At 37.8% G+C, this 23,638-nt stretch overlaps 1 protein-coding gene and 1 non-coding gene across 5 annotated transcripts in view; both read right to left on the bottom strand.

Annotated features, from left to right (window-relative positions):
* Window positions 1-23,638, bottom strand: part of Nbea (neurobeachin) — a 539,067-nt gene that overhangs the window by 303,132 nt on the left and 212,297 nt on the right. For 2 of the 4 annotated variants that reach the window (XM_021158784.3, XM_029475178.2), the window contains exons 31-32: window positions 16,253-16,407; window positions 13,949-14,075 (exon numbers count right to left, since the gene is read on the bottom strand). In XM_021158784.3, coding sequence (XP_021014443.1) covers window positions 13,949-14,075; window positions 16,253-16,407 — 282 coding nt within the window. Of the gene's footprint in view, window positions 1-13,948; window positions 14,076-16,252; window positions 16,408-23,638 lie in introns of those variants that run through there. The other 2 variants (XM_085835883.1, XM_085835884.1) reach the window with 2 other exon arrangements.
* On the bottom strand, window positions 17,693-17,824 carry LOC115030711 (small nucleolar RNA SNORA69). Its single transcript, XR_003836309.1, has one exon. It is a non-coding gene; the product is annotated as a small nucleolar RNA SNORA69 (small nucleolar RNA).

The raw sequence follows: 23,638 nt of genomic DNA, 5'->3' as shown, positions 1-23,638 counted from the left end.
TGGGTAAGGGAGCAGGGCGGGGGGAGGGTATAGGGGACTTTTGGGATAGCATTTGAAATGTAAATGAAGAAAATATCAAATTAAAATTTTTTTTTTAAAAAAAGAAGATATTTAAACAGATAAAAAGCATAGTTCCAGCTGGGCAGTGGTGGTGCACGCCTTTAATCCCAGCACTTGGGAGGCAGAGGCAGGCAGATTTCTGAGTTTGAGGCCAGCCTGGTCTACAGAGTGAGTTCCAGGACAGTCCAGGCTACATAGAAAAACCCTGTCTCAGAAACAAAACAAAACAAAACAAAAAACCCCAAAACAAAAAACCATACTTCCTCCAGGCTGTGTTCCTAGAAACTTGTGATTATAATTCATTTTGGACATTATACACATTATCAGTTTTTAAAATAAACTCCACTATTATAATTGTGCTACTTCATAAAATCATAATGTTGATTTACTCCCAATGTCAAATTCTTTTGTAATGTCTTAGTTTCTTAGCATAATTATATAAATACAGAAAAGTTAAAATTTTAATTTGTACAGTTCTTCAATGTATTCATTATATCAGAAAGGAATGGGTAGTTATAACAACAGAATGTAAAGCTAAAGTAAGCAACTTTACTATGTAAAGTAATGTACTCAAGAGATACAGCAGATAGGAAATAATTCAATTAGGGAACTCACTGGTACAAACACTTTACCAATTAATGTTCCTATATAAATTAGGAAATGTAGGCATAGGTAAATAAATGGTTTGTTTTTAAAAATGCATAGAAAGGGGGTATTATAGTAGAAAAGCCATATAAGGTTGTTTAATCAACTACATGTTATGACTAGGAACTGACAAGCACTGGTTTTAAACATTTTATCAGGCTTTCATTCAATTACTGTATGAAACACGAGGACGCATAATGGAGCTGATGGATAAACAGATGAGAGATTTCCGAGTCAGTAGCATAGAGTTCAACGGTGTTTGAGCTGTAAGTCTCTAGGATTGCCACCACTGAGCAAAACATGGTGCTGGGGGGAAAGTGCTTATCTTATTTTTCCATGACCTTATGAAATAAAAAAAATCTAACATTTCTCCCAATTTCTTCTAATTAAAATAATACATACTTTAAGAGCACAATGTATACATTAAGAAAACAGAGTTACACAAGATTAAAAACCTGAGGCTCAACAGAATTTTACTGTATAAGGTTTATTACTTTATGATATAAACTAAATTTCAAGTAAATATTTTTCATGTGTTAAGAAACTTGATGCTTTTAGGATGTCTTTACGTAATTTTGCAAGCTTTTGGAGTACACTTTTGGAAACTGTTATTTGGATGTTTAATAGGTGGAAAGGAAACAAATGAACATGCAAACACAACATTTATTTTCAGGTCAACTAGTTGACAAAGTGTCACCAAACTTCCCTATAGGGCAGAACTAAAGGCAAGAAAATAAACTTTTAATGAGACTCAAGCCCAGTGACATAAAGGGCCAGAATTGTGTTTTAGATCTCTGATATAGAAATAACATCCTAAAAACCTAGTTACTCATAGAGAATAATGCCATAACAGCTGTTTCAGTGACTCCCCTCCCCTGCCTGCAGAGCTGAGCAGGGCTGTGAAGTGTCCCAGAAGGGAGGCTGCTTCACTCAATGTCACACTCAAAACTGGTCAGTGAATAGGTCAAGTGAGGCAGTAGCCATTTGACTGTAGATGTAACTTCCTCAAGGTACTACAATTATGGCTCTTTCCCCGGCAATGTCCTGGGTCTTCCCTTCAAATTGTGTTACCTTTCTTTTTTATGTGTGTGTGTGTGTGTGTGTGTGTGTGTGTATATATATATATATATATATATATATATATATATATATATATATATATACATTTTTTCTTTATTTACATTTCAAATGTTATCCCCTTTCCTGGTTTCCCCTCCCCAAATCCCCTATTCCCTCCCCTTACCCCTGATCCCCAACCTACCCACTCCCATTCCCAGTCCTGGCATTTGGGCATAGAGCCTTCACAGGACCTAGGGCCTCTCCTCCCACTGATGACTGACTAAACTATCCTCTGCTACATATACAGCGAGATCCACAAGTTCTACCATGTGTTTTCTTTGATTGGTAGTTTAATTCCAAGGAGTTCTGGGGGTACTGGCTAGTTCATATTAATGTTCCTCCTATGGGCCTTCAGACCCCTCAAGCTCCTTGGGTACTTTCTCTAACTCCTTGACTAGGGACCTTGTGCTCCATCAAATGGATGATTGTGAGCATCCACTTCTGTATTTGCCAGGCACTGGCTGTGAGAAGCTTGAAGCAATCCCACTAAAATCAGGGGCTAGACAAGGCTGCTCACTCTCTCCCTACCTATTCAACATAGTACTTGAAGTCTGAGCCAGAGCAATTAGACAACAACAGGAGGTCAAAGGAATACAAATTGGAAAGGAAGAAGTCAAAATATCACTATTTACAGATGATATGATAGTACATATCAAGGTGAACTTTGTCACCTTGTACAAAGTTCAAGTCCAAGTGGATCAAAGAACTCCACATAAAACCAGAGACACTGAAACTTACAGAGGAGAAAGTGGGGGAAGAGCCTTGAAGACATGGGCACAGGGGAAAGATTCCTGAAAAGAACAGCAATGGCTTGTGCTGTAAGGTCAAGAATGTTACCTTTCTTTCAGACTAATTCTCAGTTCCAAGTCTTTATAAGTAGTCTTACCTAGAACCTTGCCCAGAAACCAGTCATACCATCTGCTTTTCTTACAAAACTGCTTCCCAAGGCAGTATTGCAGGAAGAGTTTAGACGAGCATTCAGTTCACATGGTATTTTTGGAAAACAAGGAGAAATAAAGGACATCTACTTGTGAGGAAGAAATCTCAAGTTGGACACAAAAAATAACCACATGGGGAGCCACACAATGGATACAATCCTACTAGAGCATGCAAATATGCCAAGTAGCTACTAACCTTGAACCTAAAAGCAACAACAAAACTTCTCATCAGGGAGAGGATGCAGGAACTAGCTTCCCTAGTGAAGCAGATGAAGAAATACAAGGTTAAAACTTTCTGAAGTTGAAGTGAGAGCATTATAATATGGGAGACTACAATTCTCAGACTGGTAACCATAGGAGGATAGTGGAATTACTCTTAAACTACTTTCTATAAGCCTCACCAATAGGTGAAAAAAGACTGGACAAAATAGATGAGGTGAGGAAAACTTCCTTTGCTTCTTCTGCAAGCTGAGATGTTACAAGAACTACAGCAAGAAAGCATACACCATAGTCTAGACCCTTTTCCTGTCTCCTGCAGAGAACAGGGTCAACAGCTTTATGAAGGCTGTGGCAAAGCCAGCAATCCTGCCAATTTAGGACAGAAAAGAAAGCCTATACATTGCTAGTGCAGGAACAGAAACATCCTGAGACCTAGTATTTCAAGATTCCATCACTTACAAGTAGTTAGAATCCATGTGAGGCTCTCTATCAGACTGGCAGGGCAGCCAGCCCATGACTGAGAATGCATCTGAACTAGAATAGCAAGGAGCCAGGACCCCTGAACACTGGACACAAGTACTCCATAAAAGAATAGCAGTCTATTACTGCAGAAGGCATAACTGAGTATTGAGCCTCTCTGAAACATAGCACTCAAGCAGCCTACGAAGAGAGGACACCACTGACCATGGATGACTCCTGCTCAAGTAAAAAGTAAAGGACTGGGAGGCTCAGAGCTGCAGTTCATTAGGATTAACCAAAACAGTAGAAAATATAAAATTCAGCTAAAACTAGGATGGCTTGGCCTCTGACATGAAAAGTGGAGCCTAAGTAGAAAAGGGCTCATTACAGGCATCAATGATACCAAGATATCCACAACTTCATCTCAACCAAAAATTACAATGCAGCCAAAGCAGCAGGGAAAATGACAATGACAATAGAAATAAATGAATACAATCAAGATCATAAGTATCTCTGATGCTGGAATTTCCTAGAAATATAAAGCAAGTACTATTAACATCTGTAAGAATTAAAAGACATGGCAAGGCAGCCAGCATGCACAAACAAAGGGGTATTACAAGAGAAGGAAGACTCTCTAAATCTCAAGCAATTGTCTAATGAAGAATACAGTTAAAAAAGATAAAATACTTTCAATTGATGAATCAACAGAGTTAAGAAAGCCAGATGATAAATCAGTGACTTTAAAGACTTTCATGCTTCCTGTAGTACTGTTGACAAAAGTCAGCATATGAAACTAACCCAAGTGTCTACCAATAGGTGAATGTATACAGAAGAGGTGGCATATAGACCATGCCCAGATTATTTACTATTTCATTACTACTTGTCTTCTGCAACAAATATGGCTAGGCTTGGAAAACTATATGCACACAAGATGAATCATCTATAGAAAAACAAATACTGCATGATCTCACATGCTTAGAATCTAGAAAAACTCAATCTTATTGAAATTGTGAATGGAATATGGTTACATAGGCTGGAGGTAGGGAGAAAGTGGGAGGATGGGAGTTTTTGCTCAAGGGATAAAAGCATTACAAGTAGAAAGCAGAAATTCTAATGTCACACTGGCGATTTTAGTTAATAAAAATAATGTGCCACACACATGCGTGCGCACACGCACACACACACACACACACACTTTTAATAGCTAAAAGATAGGATTTTTAAGCATTTTATCATTCAGGAATTCAAGAACTCTTGGATGGGTATTATAAGTATTAACTAAATCCCAAAGGGCAATATACTAAGTATTAAGTGTCCAAAGATACCTGAACCACAGCCTCTAGAACCTATAGATAGATCATGTTTCATGTCAAATTTATCTTTTCAAGTCAAATTAATTGTATGTCCATTGAGGCAGGGAGATTTCCCTGTAGGCGTGCTCTGTCTAAACACATGCACTATAAAAGGTGGACACTTCTGTGGTTCCAGGAAGCAGGAAGGAAGAAGACAGGAAAGAGGAGTCAGAACAGGAACAGTAACAACCTCAGAAGGAGAAGCACCTGACACACTACTGGCTCAGAGTATAGCAAGTTAAATGCAGGGAAACAGGAGAGAATGCCGAGTGCTAAGGTCGCCCCTAATGGCCAACAAGGAAAGCAACAGGTCCACAAGTCCTCTATGATGAGATGCTGAATGTGTTCAGAGCCTTAAATAGTCTGAAAGTAGATCCCAGTCTCCATAAGAAAGTGGTCCAGCTATGAGGTCAGTCTGAATGTGTTAGACTTGCAGCCTGCAGAACTAAGGGAATTAATAAAAAGATGTTATGGAATACTTGATTTCTGTGAATTTGATGTGGTCATAACACAAAACTAAGAAAATGAAAGAGACAACAAAAGAAATATATGGTTATCAGTTAAGAACTTTCCACAAAGACTAAAAGTAACCAAAAGCACATAACCCAAGAGACATAAAGCACCAAGAAGAACTTTAATAGTAAGTAACCCAAATTTGTCATAATAAACTATTATAGTAGTTTATGGTTTTATTGGTTATTTTATTTATTTACATTTCAAATGTTATCCCCCTTCCCAGTTACCCCCCCACAACCCCCTTTTCCACTCCCCCTCCCTCTGCTTCTATGAGGGTGTTCCCCCCAACTACCCACCCACCCACCCCCACCTCTCCGCCCTCGCATTCCCCTACACTGGGGCATCTAGCTTTCACAGGACCTAGAGCTCCTCCTCCCATTGATGCTAGATAAGGCCATCCTCTTCTACATATGCAATGGAGTCATGGGTCTCTCCATCTGTATATTTTGGCTGGTGGTTTGAGAACAAAGAAAAACTTTGCAATTCTCCTCAGAAAAACAATGTTAGCTCGAACACAAGAAATAAAGTATATTTCAAATCTATTTCCAAAAAACAGAGGCCCACAACTTTCTAACTGTTCAGAGTCATTATGACATGATAGCAAAACTAGGGGCTAGGACAAGAAATATTGGAAAATATTTGTAACTACTTGAACTGTGTTAAGAAGTTCTTCCAGTATAGAGAATGATTCCTGACAAAAACCCTAGATTTACATAAATTAAGAGTGCTGGACAATATATACACGTAAAGACAGTCATTGGCAGAGATATAGTTATATTGTTACTTTTGATTTATTTATCTATTTTTATTTGATTTGACATTCTGGGGAGATGAAATCCCACAGCACAATGCATGATTTGATAAGTAATAACCAGGCTCTATCCAACTATTAGAACGAAGATGCATGATGAATTAGCATCAAGGTTTAAAAGAGCAACCATTATAAGCAAAGAATACTACACAACTGTGCTATTTTAGAACATTGACATAAAAGCCTTCCATATTAAAGGTGAAGGAAGGAAGAGAAGCTGAGAGAAAGGGCAAGGAAACTCCATGAACCCAACACAGGTACTAGAGGGAAGATAATCAAGACAGAAAGATAATACCACAAAAGTGATAGTTACCAAGTCATTCCTTACATTAAAGTGAAACCATTCAGATTTGGTGATTAAAATATGATGACTGTCAAATTGATTTTTATATAGGATCTACTGATACCATGTATAAGGAATCCCAGTTTGAATATGAAAATAATAGACATGTTTTTAAAAGGAAGGAAAGGGATTGCCATTTGTGATGACCATATAAGGAAAAAGAAGACCATATAAGGAGCTGAACTGCCTTCACATGATGAGCTAGTAGAGTTCAATCCATGCTAATATGCTAGAACTCGAGAATTATATAAATATTACATCTTTCATGATAAAAGACTGAATGGATATAATTCAGCTGAGATCAGTGAGTCTTTGTTGTTGTTTGTTTTTTCAAAAACTAATTAATTTCTAACAACCCTCTTTCAATTATGGGATGACAACTAGTTAGAAAAAATTGACTTAGATCCCTGTCCTTTGTGAAGTAGCAGCTCCTCCTGCAGCCTTGAGGAAAAAAAGTAAAGAGCTGAACAAAACCAAACCATGTCATGCTTGGTGACAACACAAAACAAAATAATATTTGGCACTAAATAAAATAAGGAAAGAGACGAGCGAATCAATAATCAGTAAGTCAAGTGGGAGGAAGCTGACAAAAACTAGTGCATATGGTTGGATCCAGTCCACTTGAAATCTTTAAACAAAATGTAGGCATTGAACCATGACGGGATAAAGAAACCTAAGAAAGTGGCTGTGGGCTCTATGTCACTCGCCTCCCAAAGATATGTTCTGAAGAATTACTTCAGAAATTGAGTAAAAGTTTTTACTGATGTTCAGAGGTGTGAAGCCAGGAAATGATTGATGTCCTCTATACAATAGCACTGGGCCATAAAAATAGCTTCAATCTTTACTGAATAAAAGTCACCTAGTATTGGTACTATCTCCACTGGTTGTCAAAAAAAAAAAAAAAAAAAAAAAAAGCCTGAATTACTTTTCTAGAAAGATAACTATCATTTCCTACTTTCATATTACTTTATACCTTTAACCATTTGCTATGGTTCCTTCACATCTTCCTAGCACTAAAACTACCAATGGTGTAATTTTTTTTTTTAAACTGGATTTCAAATGTTATCTCATTTTCTGGTTTCCCCTCCAGATTCCCCTCTCCTATTCCCCCTCGCCCTACATCTATGAGGAGGGTCCCCCTCCCAACAACCCATTCCCACCTCACCACCCTGGCATACCCCTACACTGGGGAATTGAGCCTTCAGAGGACCTAGGGATTCTCCTCCTATTGATGTCTGACAAGGCCATCCTCTGCTACATATGTGGCTGGAGCCATGTGTACTCTTTGGTTGGTGGTTTAGTCCCTGGGAGCTCTGGGGAGTCTAGTTGGTTGATATTGTTGTTCTTCCTATGGGGTTGCAAATCTCTTAAGCTATTTCAGTCCATTCTCTAACTCCTCCATTGGAGACCTCATGCTAAGTCCAATGATTGGTTGTAAGCATCTGCCTCTGTATATGTCAGGCTCTGGCAGAGCCTCTCAGGAGACAGCTATATCAGGCTCTTGTCAACAAGTACTTCTTGGCATCCACAATAGTGTCTGGGTTTGGTGTCTGTATATAGGATGGATCCCCCAGGTGGGGCAGTCTCTGGATGGCCTTTTCTGCACTCTCTGATCCACACTTTGTCCCCATATTATCTTTAGACAGGAGCCCTTCTGGGTCAAGAATTTGGAGGTAAGTGGGTGGCCCCATCCCCCAACCAAGGGCCTTGACTAACCTCTGGATATGGTCCCTAAAGGCTCTCCCTCCCCTTTGTTAGACATTTCAGCTAATCTCATGCCTGTTGGGTCCTAGGAGCCTCTTGCTTTCCTGGCATCTGGGACTTATTGGTGGCTACACCCAGTTTCCTATCCCACCCCCATTGCTACACGCTTCTGTTCAAATTCCTGACCCTCTATAAATCATCTTATCTCTCATAACTGATCCTGCTCCCCATTTTCCTCCTTCTTCCTGTCCTCTCTTGCCCCAAGGCTCTCTAATCCTCTACCTTCCATAAGTATTTTGTTCTCCTTTCTTTTTATATCTGTTTTTTTTAATTTTTATTAGATATTTTCTTCATTTACATTTCAAATTTTATCCCGAAAGTCCCCTATAACCTTCCCCCATTGTTCCCCCTTCTAAGAAGAACTGAGGCATCCACATTTTGGTATTCCTTCTTCCTAAGCTTGATATGGTCTGTGATTTGTAACTTGGGTATTCTGAGCTTTGGAGCTAATATTCACTTACCAGTGAGTGCATACCATGTGTGTTCTTTTGTGACAGGGTGACCTCACTCAGGATGATATTTTCTAGTTCCATCCATTTGCCTACGAATTTCAGGAAGTCACTGTTTTTAATAGCTGAGTAGTACTCCATTGTGTAATGTACCACATTTTCTGTATCCATTCCTTTGTTGAAAGACATCTGGCTATTATAAAAAAGGCTGCTATGAACATACTGGAGATATGTCCTTGTTATATGTTGGAGCATCTTTTGGGTATATGCCCAGGAGTGGTATAGCTGGGTCAAAGATCTCAGAAGATGGAAAATTCTCCCATGCTCATGCATTGGCAGGATTAAAATAGTAAAAATGGCTATCTTGCCAAAAGCTATCTACAGATTCAATGCAATCCCAATCAAAATTCCCTCTGAGTTCTTCATAGAGTTAGAAAGAGCAATTTTCAAATTCATTTGCAAAAATCCAAGGTAGCAAAAATAAAAGAACTTCTGGGGTATTCACAATATCTGACCTCAAGCTGTATTACAGAGAAACTGTAATAAAAACTGCATGGTATTGGTACAGTGACAAACAGATAAGTCAATGGAATAGAACTGAAGTCCCAGAAGTGAAGCCACACACCTGTGGCCACTTGAACTTTGACAAAGGAGCTAAAACCATCCAGTGGAAAAATGGACAGCATTTTAAATAAATGGTGCTGTTTCAACTGGCAGTTAGCATGTAAAAGAATGCAATTTGAATAATTTTTATCTCCTTGTAGAAAGTTCAAGTCCAAATGGATCAAGGACCTCCACATAAAACCAGATACACTGAATCTAATAAAAGAGCAAGTGGGGAAAATCCTTGAACACATGGGCACAGGGGAAAATTTCCTGAAGAGAATATCAATGGCTTGTGCTCTAAGATCAACAATAGACAAATGGGCCCTCATAAAATTGCAAATCTTCTATAAGGCAAAGGACACTGTCAATAGGATAAAACGGCAAACAACAGATAAGGAAAAGATCTTTATCAACCCTACATCTGACAGAAGGCTAATATCCAATATAATCAAAGAACTCAAGAAGTTAGACTGCAAAGAACCAAATGACCCTATTAAATATGGGATATAGAACTAAGCAAAGAATACTGAATGGCTGAGAAGCACCTAAAGAAAAGTTCAACATCCTTAGTCATCAGGGAAATGCAAATCAAAACAACACTGAGATTTCACCTCACACCAGTCAGAATGGCTAAGATCAAAACCTCAGATGACAGCGAGGATATAGAAAAAGAGGAGCACTCCTCTATTGCTGGTGGGATTGAAAGCTGGTACAACCACTCTGGAAATCAGTTCCTCAGAAAATTGGACACAGTACTACCAATGGTATACTCTTATCCCATGAAAAATAACAATGAATCTATAGAAAGTATAGATCAACTAGGTAATATTTTAAAATTCTAAATAATTTATTATAATTAATAAAAATAAATTATTATAAATTATTATAAATAACTAAAGAAAGGTTATTATAATTAATGGGAATATAAAAGCTTAGAAAACAAGAATAGACAAAACCCAACTGCTTATCTCCATGTCACAAATGCACAAGCAAATGTCCTTCCTGTTTTATTGGCATATACCATGACTGGCAAAGGATTTGCCCTCCACTTGCATAATTTACTTTCATTTCTTGTAATTCTATATAATGGAACTTGCTTGAACAGTTCAACCTACCTGTTCGCTGCCTGTTTGCCTTATAATTCACAAATTTTGAAAGGAATATCAAAGAGAAATCCTAATTCAGAACACCATGAAAGAAATGGAAGGTATTTTAAAGGCACATAAAAAGTACAAGAAAAAGGTACATAAAAAGTTACAATAAGCTGGGCAGTGGTGGCGCACGTCTTTAATCCCAACACTTGGGAGGCAAAGGCAGGCGGATCTCTGAGTTCAAGGCCAGCCTGGTCTACAGAGTGAGTTCCAGGACAGCCAGGGCTACACAGAGAAACCCTGTCTCAAAAAAAAAACAAAAAAACAAAAAAACAAAAAAACAAAAAACAAACACCCATAAAACAAAAGTACAATAAAAGCTATAAGGTCTGAGTTTCCCACAGCACTAATGATGAACAGAAATAGTAGTAAATACTAATGCTCCACAAACCTAAAGGATCAAAATAGCACAATGAAATATCACCAATTTTGTTTGTTACAGAAACAAACAAAACAAATTTTGAACTAATGTACTTAAGAGCAAACCTCAATATTTGTCCAGTTGTTTACCTAAAATTGTCTCAAACAGACCAGGATCTACCCACCAATGGGGAAACTACAGGAAAAAAATAAAGATAATTTAGGAATTTTAGAAATCATAACTCACAAAGGAAAGAATTATTTGAGACAGTGAATTTTATGGGAATTAGAAAGCTCTTGCTGTACAGAGTGAGGCAATGACAAGCATGTAGCTAACAAGGGACATCTACGCAGAGTATACTGATAACGCCCACATGCTATAAGAAAAACGCTATTGTAAGACAGCAGAGTTCAATGACCCATCAACACAGGCAAAAGCACTAAGAAGCAATAAAACCAAATGAGATATAATTATCCCACTATTATAAATACTCGCTGTGACAGCAGCAAGCACTGACAAATGTGAAGTAAGGGATGCTTTATGCATTGCCCCTGAGAGCACAAAGACAGCCACTCTGTAAAATGGCTTAGCATTTTCTCGTGATTTTAAACATTTGCTTAATATTCATCCAGCAATTTTATTCTTAGTTGTTTACTGAACAGAAAGAAATAAAACGTGTTGGGAAGCCTAAGACTTAGTCATTCTAAATCCTTATTTGTAATATGCCAATTGGAATAACTCCAATGTCTCTAAATGAGTAAATAGATACACTCATTATGAGTCACAAAATGGAATAATACTTGAATCTAAGTAAGAATAGAATAGTCATAAAGAAAGAGATAAGGGAATCAACAAATCAGTAAGCCAAGTGAAAGAAGACAGACAAAAATCAGTACACATTGTATGATCCACCCTTTTAAAACACTTGACTGTAAAATCTCAAAGGAAAAGCTGAAAAGCACACACTGCTGGCAGGGATGGGTAAATTATGTATAATAATTTGAAATTTTCTCAGGGAACTAATAAATTTTCTTTCATCTTAACTTGCAGTGTGGTTTTACCAGTATACTAGAAAAATTCATTAAAATGTACATTCTAGTCATTTTTATTGAGTTTCAGCAATATATACAAATAATCCCAATAGAATTGAAATAAAAACTAACTTGAGAAAGAACTGCAGGGACAAAAATAGAGAAGGAAAGTTTGACAGGTGATCGATCCAACTTGGGATCCATCTCAAGGGGAGGCTCTAAGGCCTGACACTATTACAGATGCTATGGTGTATGTATGTAGAGCATGGCTGTCCTCTGAGAGGCCCAACTAGTAGCCAACTAAGACTGAAGCAGATACAGGTAAAGGCTGGAAGAAGCTGAGGAGGAGGACGGCAGCCCCATAGGAAGACCAGCAGTCTCAACTAACCTGGATCCCTGAGCTCTCTCAGACACTGAGCCACCAACCAGTAGCATACACTAGCGGGTAAGAGGTCCCCAACACATATATAGCAGAGGACTGGCTGGTCTGGCATCAGCGGGGGAAGATGTGCCTGATCCTGGAAAGGCTTGAGGGTCCAGGGAGTGGGAAGCCTGGAGCGGGGTCGGGGATAGGGGAGGGAACCTCCTCTTGAAGACAGTGGGGGTAGGAATGGGATGAGAAACTGTGGAAGAGCTAACTAGAGGAGGGTAAAGACTGGTCTGTGAAAATAATAAAAGTAACAAAACATGAGTAAAATCAGAAACAGTAATAATTATACAAAGCAAAATAAGTATCACTGCTAAGAACTATTAGTTTAAGAAAAACTAAATTCTGGAAGGATTGTACAATGCTCACATTTGGAAAGAAATCCACGAAAGGGGATGTAAAGGTCCAGTCTGCTGCAGAAACAGTCTCTGAGACGCCTTTCTGTGCAAAAACAACACTTGTTCTCAACAGGGATTTCTGAGCTCCGATTCAGAAGTTCTAAGAGAATATGAAGCATTGAGAACAATTGCGACTCTCTCATGAGAAAGGGGCAAAGATCTCCCTCAAGGCCCTTACTGTCATTATTAAACCTGAAGCTAATTTTGTCGGCTTAGTAGGTGTACAGACAGAGCAGAGCTGATTGTGAACCTCAAGTCAAGAATACAGGGGCATGATTTATGACAGACATGGAAGACCATAGTGTAAAGAGGTCTTCAAATGAGGGCTGGCAGACTTCCTACCCCTGTTCTTCTTACACACTTGTCACAAAAGTCATTCCTGCTGATTATGCACCTCAATAGAAAGATCTGGAGAAAGGGCTTTTACAATACAAAAGGAAATCAAATGCCAGAAAAAAGAGAAAGAAAGAAAAAAAACCTGATAAAGTGAAAATTTCCAAATACATATATTCTATTGATCAAGATAGGCCATTTTGATAATAATAATATAAAAATTGCAAAAATGGCCGAAGATGAGAGTGAAATGGCATTCTGTTGTTAGCTGCCAAGTCAGTAAACTCATATAAATGCACAGAAAAAAAATAACTTGGCATAGTGTATTCATAGTAGATGCAAAAACTGGGCAGGAATTCCACTCTAGTAGTTTATTTGCTTTGTTAAGCACACTACGACAAAGTACACCCAGACAATAATAGATGCCCATAATATCACTTATATAATACCACTACTTGGAATAGGTTAAAAACTAGAAAATTCTAAATGTATATAAACTTTAAAATGTGGGGCAGTCCATTTAGCGAGTCAACACTCATAACCATAAACAAAATAGTCTTCAGTATTCATGGTCCAATAGTACAGATTACATAAAATTATACAGATTTATTTTCAAAGCTTATGGTTTAAACTGTTATTAATCAGAGATGAGTGGTTCCTACCATGCTGCCTTTGCACATATGAAGAATAGTTGAAATGACAGTATGTACTATTCAACAAAGAACTAAAAGCTCTGTGAGCAGTCTTAATCGAGACCCACCAGTTTGTATTTGTATATATAACAGTGGCTTTTAGTAATTTCCCCAAGTACCATGGTTAGGCTGAGTTATGAATATATTAAGAGTACGTAGCTGATATCCCCACCAGGAAGGTTTTTTTTTAATCTCGTGTGAACCTACCACGGAGTATTTCACTGTGTCTTCAAGGACAATAAAACTGCTAAAAGAAACAAATCACTATGCATACCTCATGTTCTCAGCTGAATCTTCTGGCATTGGGGCTACGGTTTGTACAGCTGGAAGATTTTTGCTGGTAGCACCATTAACAAAACTAGAAGAGGAGGAAGAGGAGGAGGACCCTGAATCCACAGCACCTGTACCCAAAATAACAATTTTAGTTTTCAATATAAATTTATTTAACAAAATAATTTTATTATTTCATTTCTATTTGATTTTCAAAAATCAACTCATCAAAATTTCTAACAAGAATTTGATAATTAAAATTATTTGATCATTCGTATACTAATAAATTTCATGGATGTTACATTAAAAGTCAGTTGATTTACTTATGTTAATTGAACAAAATTACATGTTACAAATGGGTATAAACAAAAGACATCAACACATGAAAAATTCTACAGTAAGTGAGGCTGATAAAACGATGCAAATTTAAATGTGAAAAATTTCCCCCCTTTGCCTGCTTTGTTGCAATATTCTTAAACCTCATGTTCTAAGGCATAATTTATAGAGTACTGGGAGCATAATTTTATCATTTTGCAGCATTAAATTCTGACTTTGATGAAATGATTGCTTCAGAGCAATCATGAGTTCAACTGTGCCTGATTTTAAAATAATGAGTTCTCCTCAATAATATGAAAATGCCATGTGAGTATATCAAAATCTTTTTAGTGAAGATTTTTCTAAAATATGCCATGTGAGTATATCAAAGAGCTGTGGAGTTGAGGGACATCTAGTGTTCCTAAATATTATATGTTATTCTATTTCCAACAAAGTGAGTTGCTCATTGGACTTCTGTTGTAACAGCAGTATAGTGCCATGTGCCAACATCTAAACTGTACACTAGAGCTCACACTTCTATCTATCTATATATGATCCAGTATTAAGGAGGAAGGTTATTTAAAAAAAGTTTTAATTTTTACTTAGTATATATTTTGTACCATCAAAAAACTTAATACTGTTACACTTAAAAAAATGCTAATTTTTAAAATAGAAACTATAAGTATAATGTCTTATACAAAGACAAAAAGTAATTTAATCTTTTCATTTTACTGCAGTCATAAGAAAAATGAGGACTTAATTACTAGACATCACTAAGTATAGATTCTACTATACTGTAATAATTTTAAAACTAAAAAATAAAAAACCTTACAAATTTTACAATGCTATAATGCTGCTCATTGATTGAGACAAGTACACATGCGTAAGAGAGTGTTCTACTTACTACACCCCATAAATGTGTGGTTCATGATATGTCAGACTCAGGTGGCATGATAAACAAGATAGATACAGAAAGCACACAAAAAAAGAAGCTACAAAATCAATAGAAATGGGAAGAATCTAAGTAATGATAATAAATGGAAAAGTTCGAGGCTATACAGTTTGGAGAACAGAAGACTACTAGAGTCAGGGTCATCTTGCGTTGTCTAAATACCTAAAATGGAATCACAAAGATTTGGGTAAGGATTTATTTAGCTAATAATAAACAGGAACATTTCTGTAAATGAGAGAGCCAGAGAGACAGACAGACAGACAGAGAGAGGAGACAGAGTGACAGAGACAGTGAGAGAAAGACACAGAGAGACAGAGAAACAGAAAGAGAGACAGAGACAATAGAGAACACAGAGAGACAGTGAGAGAGAGAAAGAGAGAGACAGAGAGACAGAGACAGTCAGAAAGACAAGAGACAGACAGATTTTAGTCAGGCTTTAAATTTTTATAGTGATCTGGAATTTGTGGTTTCTAGAATCATAGAAAATAGCTGGCCAATGAATTAATTTATATTCTTAGGTTATAACTGTATCAAATTAATTCAGAGTAAGGTAAAAGTCCTGAGTCATATGCTCTTTTAATAAAGTTGGGGCTCTTCAATTCCTCAAGGTCCTTAGGGCATTCTGCCTTTCCTTGAAGGATTTAGCAAAGGATACATGTTAGGGTTCAGTCAGAAACTCTATGTGCTAGCACATGCCCCCTGACATGCTGAGATGTTGTTTACCTGTCACTCTCCAGTGTCTAAATCACCTTTTGCTCCCCAAATGTATTCCAATAATTTGATTTGCCCTGAAAATAGAGTATGATGTTTTGAGACAACTCAAAACAAAAACCAGTACTGTCTCCTGAAATGAGCACTGTGTCTGTGTCCTAGAGCCAGCAACAGACTCTGAGAATTTGTTAGATAGGGTACAGCACACTGAAGACTAAACTAACCATTAATGTTCTGGGTTTTTACTTGTTAAAAATCAAATGGGAAAATGAAGATACAGCAAACGGAGAAAAAAGGATGAAGCTTCACAAAAGTCTATAAGGACGATACCTGTCGTGTTAATCATACTTTTTGGTGTAGCTCCAGGGGCAGCAAATATACTTGAGGTACTGCCTGTTGGCAGCCCACTTCCTGCAGCAGTGGCTCCCACAGTGGTGACGGCTAGACTACCTGGAGGCGGCTTCTTTACAGGTACCACCACACTCCTACAGAGAAAGATAGAAAACAACACCAAAACTTGAGATAAAGCCTGTCCCCATGATGGAACACCAGAAACCAAACGCCAACCTGGAGCTCAGCCCAGGTCCCTCTCAACACTCTTTGCTTCCCTTTCCTGACCCTCCACACTGTTAACCTGCAAACCCAAGTTCACTGGTGAAGGAGAGGCAGATTTTAAACAAAGACTGAGACGTTTCTATTGTGGAAATGTATTTGGTAAACACTAGTGTAGAATCTGGAGTTTGCAAATCTTTTAAAATGGCAAATGAAAAATAATCACATATCAGAGAAACAGATGCTGTCATACAAGTAAAAAAGGCCATAAAACTGCACTACTAATGGTTTATTGGGCTAAAGTGCTTGCCTCATGTACTGGAGAACCTGAGCCCTGGAACCCAAGTAAAGAAGCAGATGGTGGTGGCAAGCATCTGTAATTCCAACACTTGTGACACAAGATGGGAGTTGGAGACAGAAATATCACCCAGAAGCTCATGTGTTATGTGGCACAGCATAAACAAGACCCTCTCTTTCTAACAAGGTGAAAGGAGACATGACTCCCTAAAGTCCACAGAACTAAGTGTGTGTATGCTAGAATTTGTCATAACATTGTGTGTGTATGTGTGTCTGAATATTATATATATAATCATATATATATATGTATATATATATATGTATGAAATGTTGACAGCTAAAGTGGCAAATATGATGTTGAAAAATGAAGTGAGGGAGCAAAACACACCTAGGGAGTGAAGAGCTTGTAATTTTAGTTTTTTCATCAAAACAGTTCTCTACAATACAAGAAAACTCAGAGGACAGCATGCATATATAGCTAAAATGCCACTTACCTTTTGTGACTTAAATTTAGAGACATAGAAATTCATTTTTTCTCATTTATTTAACAATTTCAAATGAATTTAACTTAAGAAATCTTCTGGACATTTTACTGTCTTAAAACTCCAAAGATGAACATATGCGGATAACGCACAATTTTAAAATCTGAATTCCTAAAATATAATTAGCATCAGTATTTCTGTGCTATAAAGGCTTATTTCTCAAAATTTATATCACTTCAAATTTCAATTCATAAATATCTCCAAAGCACTACTCAACTCTGATTGACTTTACAGAATGATTCATGAGACGATTTAAGTTCTAATGGAAAGCATCAAAAATAATCATTGACAATGTAAACATCTTCAGTGAAGTCATTTAATGCCCATTTAGTCCACTGTTAATATGTCCATTTTTATTATGTTTTCATTTGTTTTTCTGGACTGTCTTTGTCAGGCTGTTACTTTTACTTTCATAAAGGTAAAATCAGAGGCATCAACATGGCTGCTCTTTAGCAGGGTAGTAAGTAGCAATAATTCCACAAAATGAAGAGCTATACTTGCAACCTGCTTTCTAGTTTTGATGAAAATTAAATCCACTAGAGAAACTATAATAACACAACATTCTAAAGGCCAAACTTCTCATCTTTCTTTATCACAAACCCTTCTTTTTCAAAGAAAAGGGGTGATTTCATTAATTTCTTCAGTAACTATTTCAATGTTGAAAATTTATTTTTGATGATGATTATTATTATTATTGTTCTTAATGGGCTCATATAAATTTTTGAAACTAATGGTAATATTAAATGATATTAATTGTGTCATAACACTTTCTTTACTCTCTTCTGATACTGTTTTCCTCATCTGTAGTAATGATGACAAAATTAAATGAGCATCTTGAACACATACTGTCTTTAATCTACCCTGGTGTGCCCTCATCTACTGTCTCCATTTACCTTTCCAAGATGAAGCATGACATTGTAGATTGAATACACAAGACACCATAGAATTGAAAGATGAATCCAGTCATCTTTCAGTTGTGTAATTCTAATTCCAGTTTCTCACTATTGGAGATAGTACTCACTCCCATATGACTTGGAAGGTTAAGGAAGGAAGGATGTATTCAGAATGGCTTGACTATGAGGTACCTTAGAGCTATTAATAATAATTATCACTCTCTAAACTCAGGAAACTCCCTACCTAAAGTGTCTAAGGTATGTTCTAATTCCCAAAGTACAGAGGTAAGAAAAAGAGAAATACTGATACATTTGGTGTATCTTCAAAACTTCTCTCTAGCCTGCTATTTTATTGGAATTCTATCAAGAAAACATAAACAACAATTCTTAAATTAAAAATAATTAGTAAAATTCTTTCATGTTTTTCTGCTTCTCTAAAATTTTTTTGGCTCAGTTGATAAAACATTTGCTGTCAGGAAGACTTGAGCTGGGATCCCCTGCAGCTGTATACCATTCCTGGCTCAATAAGGTGCAGGTAATCCCAACACTCAGCACTGGGAAGGTTGAGATAGGAGGGCTCCTGAGGCTAGTTAGCCAGCTAGTTCAACCAAATGGATGAGCGCACACACAGAACCACATGCGCAAACACACACACACACACACACACACACACACAGTTGGTTGGCAGTGCTGTTAGGTGAATCTATAAATGGCAAGAGAAATAACATCACAGATTTCTGACTAACACATCATTGTCATCATTATCAATTCAAACTTTCATGTAACATACTCTCTATAGCATCCAGGAGCATCCATCTAAAATATCTTACCCTATGCAAAACCTACAAGAAATATCATGAAAACTAAGTATGAAAATTTTGTGATGAAAGTTTACAAACAGCATAAATCTCAAACATCTGCAGCATTTTGAAGTCAGCCAGTGATCTCATTGGGTTAAAGGACGGAACTTAGAGTACATCGTCTAGTGTCTCAACCTGGGTTAGAGGTGTAGATCTGACAACCACTAGCTGTGTGGGATGGAGCATGTGAGTCTCTGTCAACTCACTTCTCTTCACTGTTACAGTGAAATTTCCAGTCATTGGTACTGCATAAAACTGCGGTCAAAGGGCTTGGCACAGCCCTTGTAATACTGATATTACTGTGGAACCTTGGAAAGCGCTGATGCAGTCTGGGTCTGATGCATCCTGAAAGGAGCTATAATCGTGGGACATTCTGACCTTGCTGTCCACACAAGTGAAAAAACCTACGAGGAGTTTGAGGCTTTGTATTTCAGCAGTAACAAGAAAGAATATTATTTTTTATTGGATATTTTCTTTATTTACATTTCAAGTGTTATCCCCTTTCCTAGTTCCAACCCATCTCCCCTCTCCCTGCTTCTATGAGGGTGTTCTGCCACCCACTCACTCAATCCTGCCTCCCAGCCTCCCATTCCCCTACACTGGGGCATTGAGCCTTCACAGAACCAAAGACCTTTTATCCCACTGATGGCTCCCTACAAGACCATCCACTGCTATGTGTCCCTCCACATGTACTCTTTGTTTCGTGGTTTAGACCCTAGGAGCTGGGGGGGGGGGGGTGGTTGACAGTGTTGTTCTTCCTATGGGGCTACAAACCCCTTCAGCTCCTTCAGTCCTTTCTCTAGCTCCTCCATTGGGTACCCTGTGCTCAGCTCAATGGTTTGCTGCAAGCCATCGCCTTCTGTATTGGTTAGTCTCTGGCAGAACCTCTCAGGGGACAGCAATATCAGGCTCCTGTCGGCATTCACTTCTTGGCATCCACAATAGTGTCTGGGTTTGGTGACTATATATGGGATGGATCCTCAGGTAGGACCATCTCTGGATGGTCTTTCCTTCAGTCTCTGGTCCACCCTTTGTCTCTGTATCTACTCCTGTGGGTATTGTTCCCCCTTCTAAGAACTGAAGTATCCACACTTTGGTCTTCCTACTTGAGCTTCATGTGGTCTGTGAATTGTATCTTGGGTATTCCGATTTTCTGGGCTAATATCTACTTATCAGTGAATGCATACCATGTGTATTCTTTTGTGATTGGGTTACCTCACTCAGGATGATATTTTCTAGTTCCATCCATTTGCCTACGAATTTCATGAATTCATTGTCTTTAATAGCTGAGTATTTGTGTAAATGTACCACATTTTCTGTATCCATTCCTCTGTTGAGGGACATCTGGGTTCTTTCCAGCTTCTGGCTATTACAAATAAGGCTGCTAAGAACATAATGGAGCATGTGTCCTTGTTTATATGTTAGAGCATCTTCTGAGTATATGCCCAGGAGTGGTATAGCTGGGTCCTCAGTTAAAACTATGTCCAATTTTCTGAGGAAGCGGTACAACCACTTTAAAAAGAATATATCTTAACGGAACACTTTCAATTGAATATAAAGAAAACAGTCTTCTGAAGATTGAAAAGACTAAAAAAATATATAGAAAATACGGTAACCTTTAAAACATCTAAAGACATATAATAAGATAAAACTTCCATGTATGTGAAAATATCGACTTAGGACCAGCATCCCCAAGAAAGCTCTGTAATATGTACCAACTAATTTGCAATGGAAGGTATGCTCAAATCGCTGGGATGACAATGTGACAAGGCCTCAACTCATTTTAACAAAAAGCTGAGTTTGACTGATTTTACAGATAATTGTCTTCACCAGTAACTTTATATATCTTTGAAGACATTGTTTTAGTTAATATGATCAAACTGTTTGCCAAGGATCAGAAAACTGAATATTCTTGTGCCTTAGACCCCTAATAGTCCTGTTCCAACCCCAAAGCTGGATTAGAAGCTTTCCTAATAGCCTTCTCACCTTTCCTAGGATGCTATGCCAACCTTGCCCGCAGCAATGCCTTTCTCACTTTTTTGGAGACTGGCTAATACCCACCTGCTTTCTTTTCCCAGGAGCATATATCATTTCTCCTCTCTAGGCCACTTAGGTCCTGGTATGCTTTTTCTTATATTAGATTCCATGATGAACATACTTCTGTTTAGGGCACTCTCCCTTTTTCTCCCATAGGAAACCTAAGACACACCCCAGGCCTTCACCATGACCCCTTAATCAACCCCAGTTTTATGGATGGCCCTGCAGAAAGTCACCAGCCTCAGCTTCAATATAGCAATCAAAGTCTTGGTTAGAATAATAAAACAGGAGAAAACAACAGAAGAGATACAAATAGGAAAAGAATTAAGAGAATTCTTGTTTGTTGATGCAATTCTATATATGAGACTATATAAATTTACCCATACCACTCTTAGAACTAAATTAACATTTTTAATAAATGTGAGGAAACAAAATTAACACAGAGAAATCAATGTTCACTCTATAGACCAATTACAAAGATGATGAGAAAGAAATTAGGGTAAACAATTCCATTTCACAATAGCCAACAATAATAACAACAACAACACCACCCTGGAGTAAGACTAAGCAAGGACATGAAAGTTTTCTACAATAATAACTTTAAATCTCTGAAAAAAATTGCTGGAGCCACTAGAAGACAAAAAAGATCTCTCTCTCTTTTTTTTTTATTGGTAGAACTATTACTGTAAAAAAGATCCAATTAATGAGATCCAATGAAAACCTATACAGCAAATGAAACAGTCAACCAAATGAAAAGGCAGCTGACTGAATGGGAATGACCCAGCTAGTTTTGTGTCAAGTTAACACAAGCAAAAATCATCGGAGAGGACACCTCAACTGAGAAGATTGATCCCTCCCTAAGATATGTCTATAGGCAAGCCTGTGGGGCATTTTACTAATTAGTGATTGATGTGGGTGGGGTGCATTATAGGAGGGGCAACCCTTGGGCAAGTGGTACGGGTTCTATAAGAAAGCAGGTTGAGTAAGCCATGAGCAGTAAGCAGCACCCCTCCATGGTCTCTGCATCAGCTCTTGCACCCTGACTTTCTTCAATCATGGGCCATGATATGGAATTACAAGCCCATTAAACACTTTCCTTTCTAATATGCTTCTTGGTCATGGTAGCAATAGAAAGCCCAAATAAGACAAGGTGATGCCAGGAGTTGGGAACTGCTGCGACATGGCCCGTACCATGCTGTTTGTTGGGAGACAAGAGTTGCTGTGGTGATCATGTCTCTTCATCACAATAGAGCATAAAGATAAAAGCTGGTACCAGGATTGTGGGGTATTACTGTCACAGACCTGACAATGTTTTGGGAAAGACTGTGGTACATATTGGAACTTTAAATAGAAAATCCAGTGAGTGTTGAGAGTTCAGTGGGATGTTCTTTAGGAGCTTGAAAGATAAGAGTATTGATGGCAATGCAGATGATGTTGGCCTGACTTGTAAAGTTTCAGAGGGAGGTTTAAAGATTCTACTGGGACCAACTGTTATCTTGAATTAACAGAAAAACACTCTTGGCCGGTTATACAGCAATCAGAAGACTAAAAATAGAACACACAATTAAAAAATATTAAGAAAACTGACCAACCCGTCCCCCATAAAGGTGTACAGATAAAAACAAGGAATTCTAAAAATGAATTACAAATGATGAAAAAAGTTTTTTTTAAAAGTGTTCCACATCTGGGAATGCAGAATAAAACTACCTTGAGATTCCATCTCATAATCAGAATGACTATTATCAAGAAATCAAATGACAATAAACATTGTTGGTGTGAGGGTAAAGAAATCCTTATTAACTGTCAGTAGAAGTGCAGACTGGTACACTGACTATGGAAATCAGTGTGATGATTTCTCAGAAACCTACAAATACAAGGGTTGTATATCTCCACTATTTGACTCCTGGGAATATATGCCAAAGGCTCAAAGTTGTCCTACGGGGGTATTTACTTCTCAGTATTCACTGCCACTTGATTCACAATGGCTAGGAAATGGAATCAGATTATATGTCCATCAACTGATGGATAATGAAAATACGGTTCATATACACATTGGAATTTTGTTTAGCTGGAAAGAAATGAAATTCACAGGGAAATGGATAAGACTGGAAAATAATGAAGTAACTGACACTCACAAAACATGGACCAATCGTCTCCCTCAATGGTTTAGCCAAGCTTCAAAGGATTTAGAAATCAATATAGGCTCTTGCCATTTCTCTTGGCTGCTTATAAGAGCTAGATGATAAGACCACATCACATGGTATATCCCCCTACACTGGCTGCATGGTGGAACTGAGCTAGAAGCTTCCTCTTTGCTGGCTACCTTTCACAGTATTGGTAAGTGCTAGCCAAACTGCTGGGTGAGAAAACATGTTGATGGTCTTACCTGCTTGTGAACTCTACCAACCACAAGATGAACCAGCCAAGCAAGATATGCTCACTAGTGAAACAATAGCATTGCTGCTGGAAGAATAAATAATTTCAGTCTAATTAAAATTGATGTTCTCTCCACACTAGGAGATCTATGTCTGGTCC

Source organism: Mus caroli, unplaced genomic scaffold (assembly GCF_978045245.1).
Source record: "Mus caroli unplaced genomic scaffold, Mus_caroli_1 scaffold_3, whole genome shotgun sequence".
NCBI lineage: Eukaryota > Metazoa > Chordata > Mammalia > Rodentia > Muridae > Mus > Mus caroli.
The sequence above is the reverse complement of the archived record's forward strand: the minus strand, read 5'-3'. Positions and strand labels throughout refer to the sequence as shown.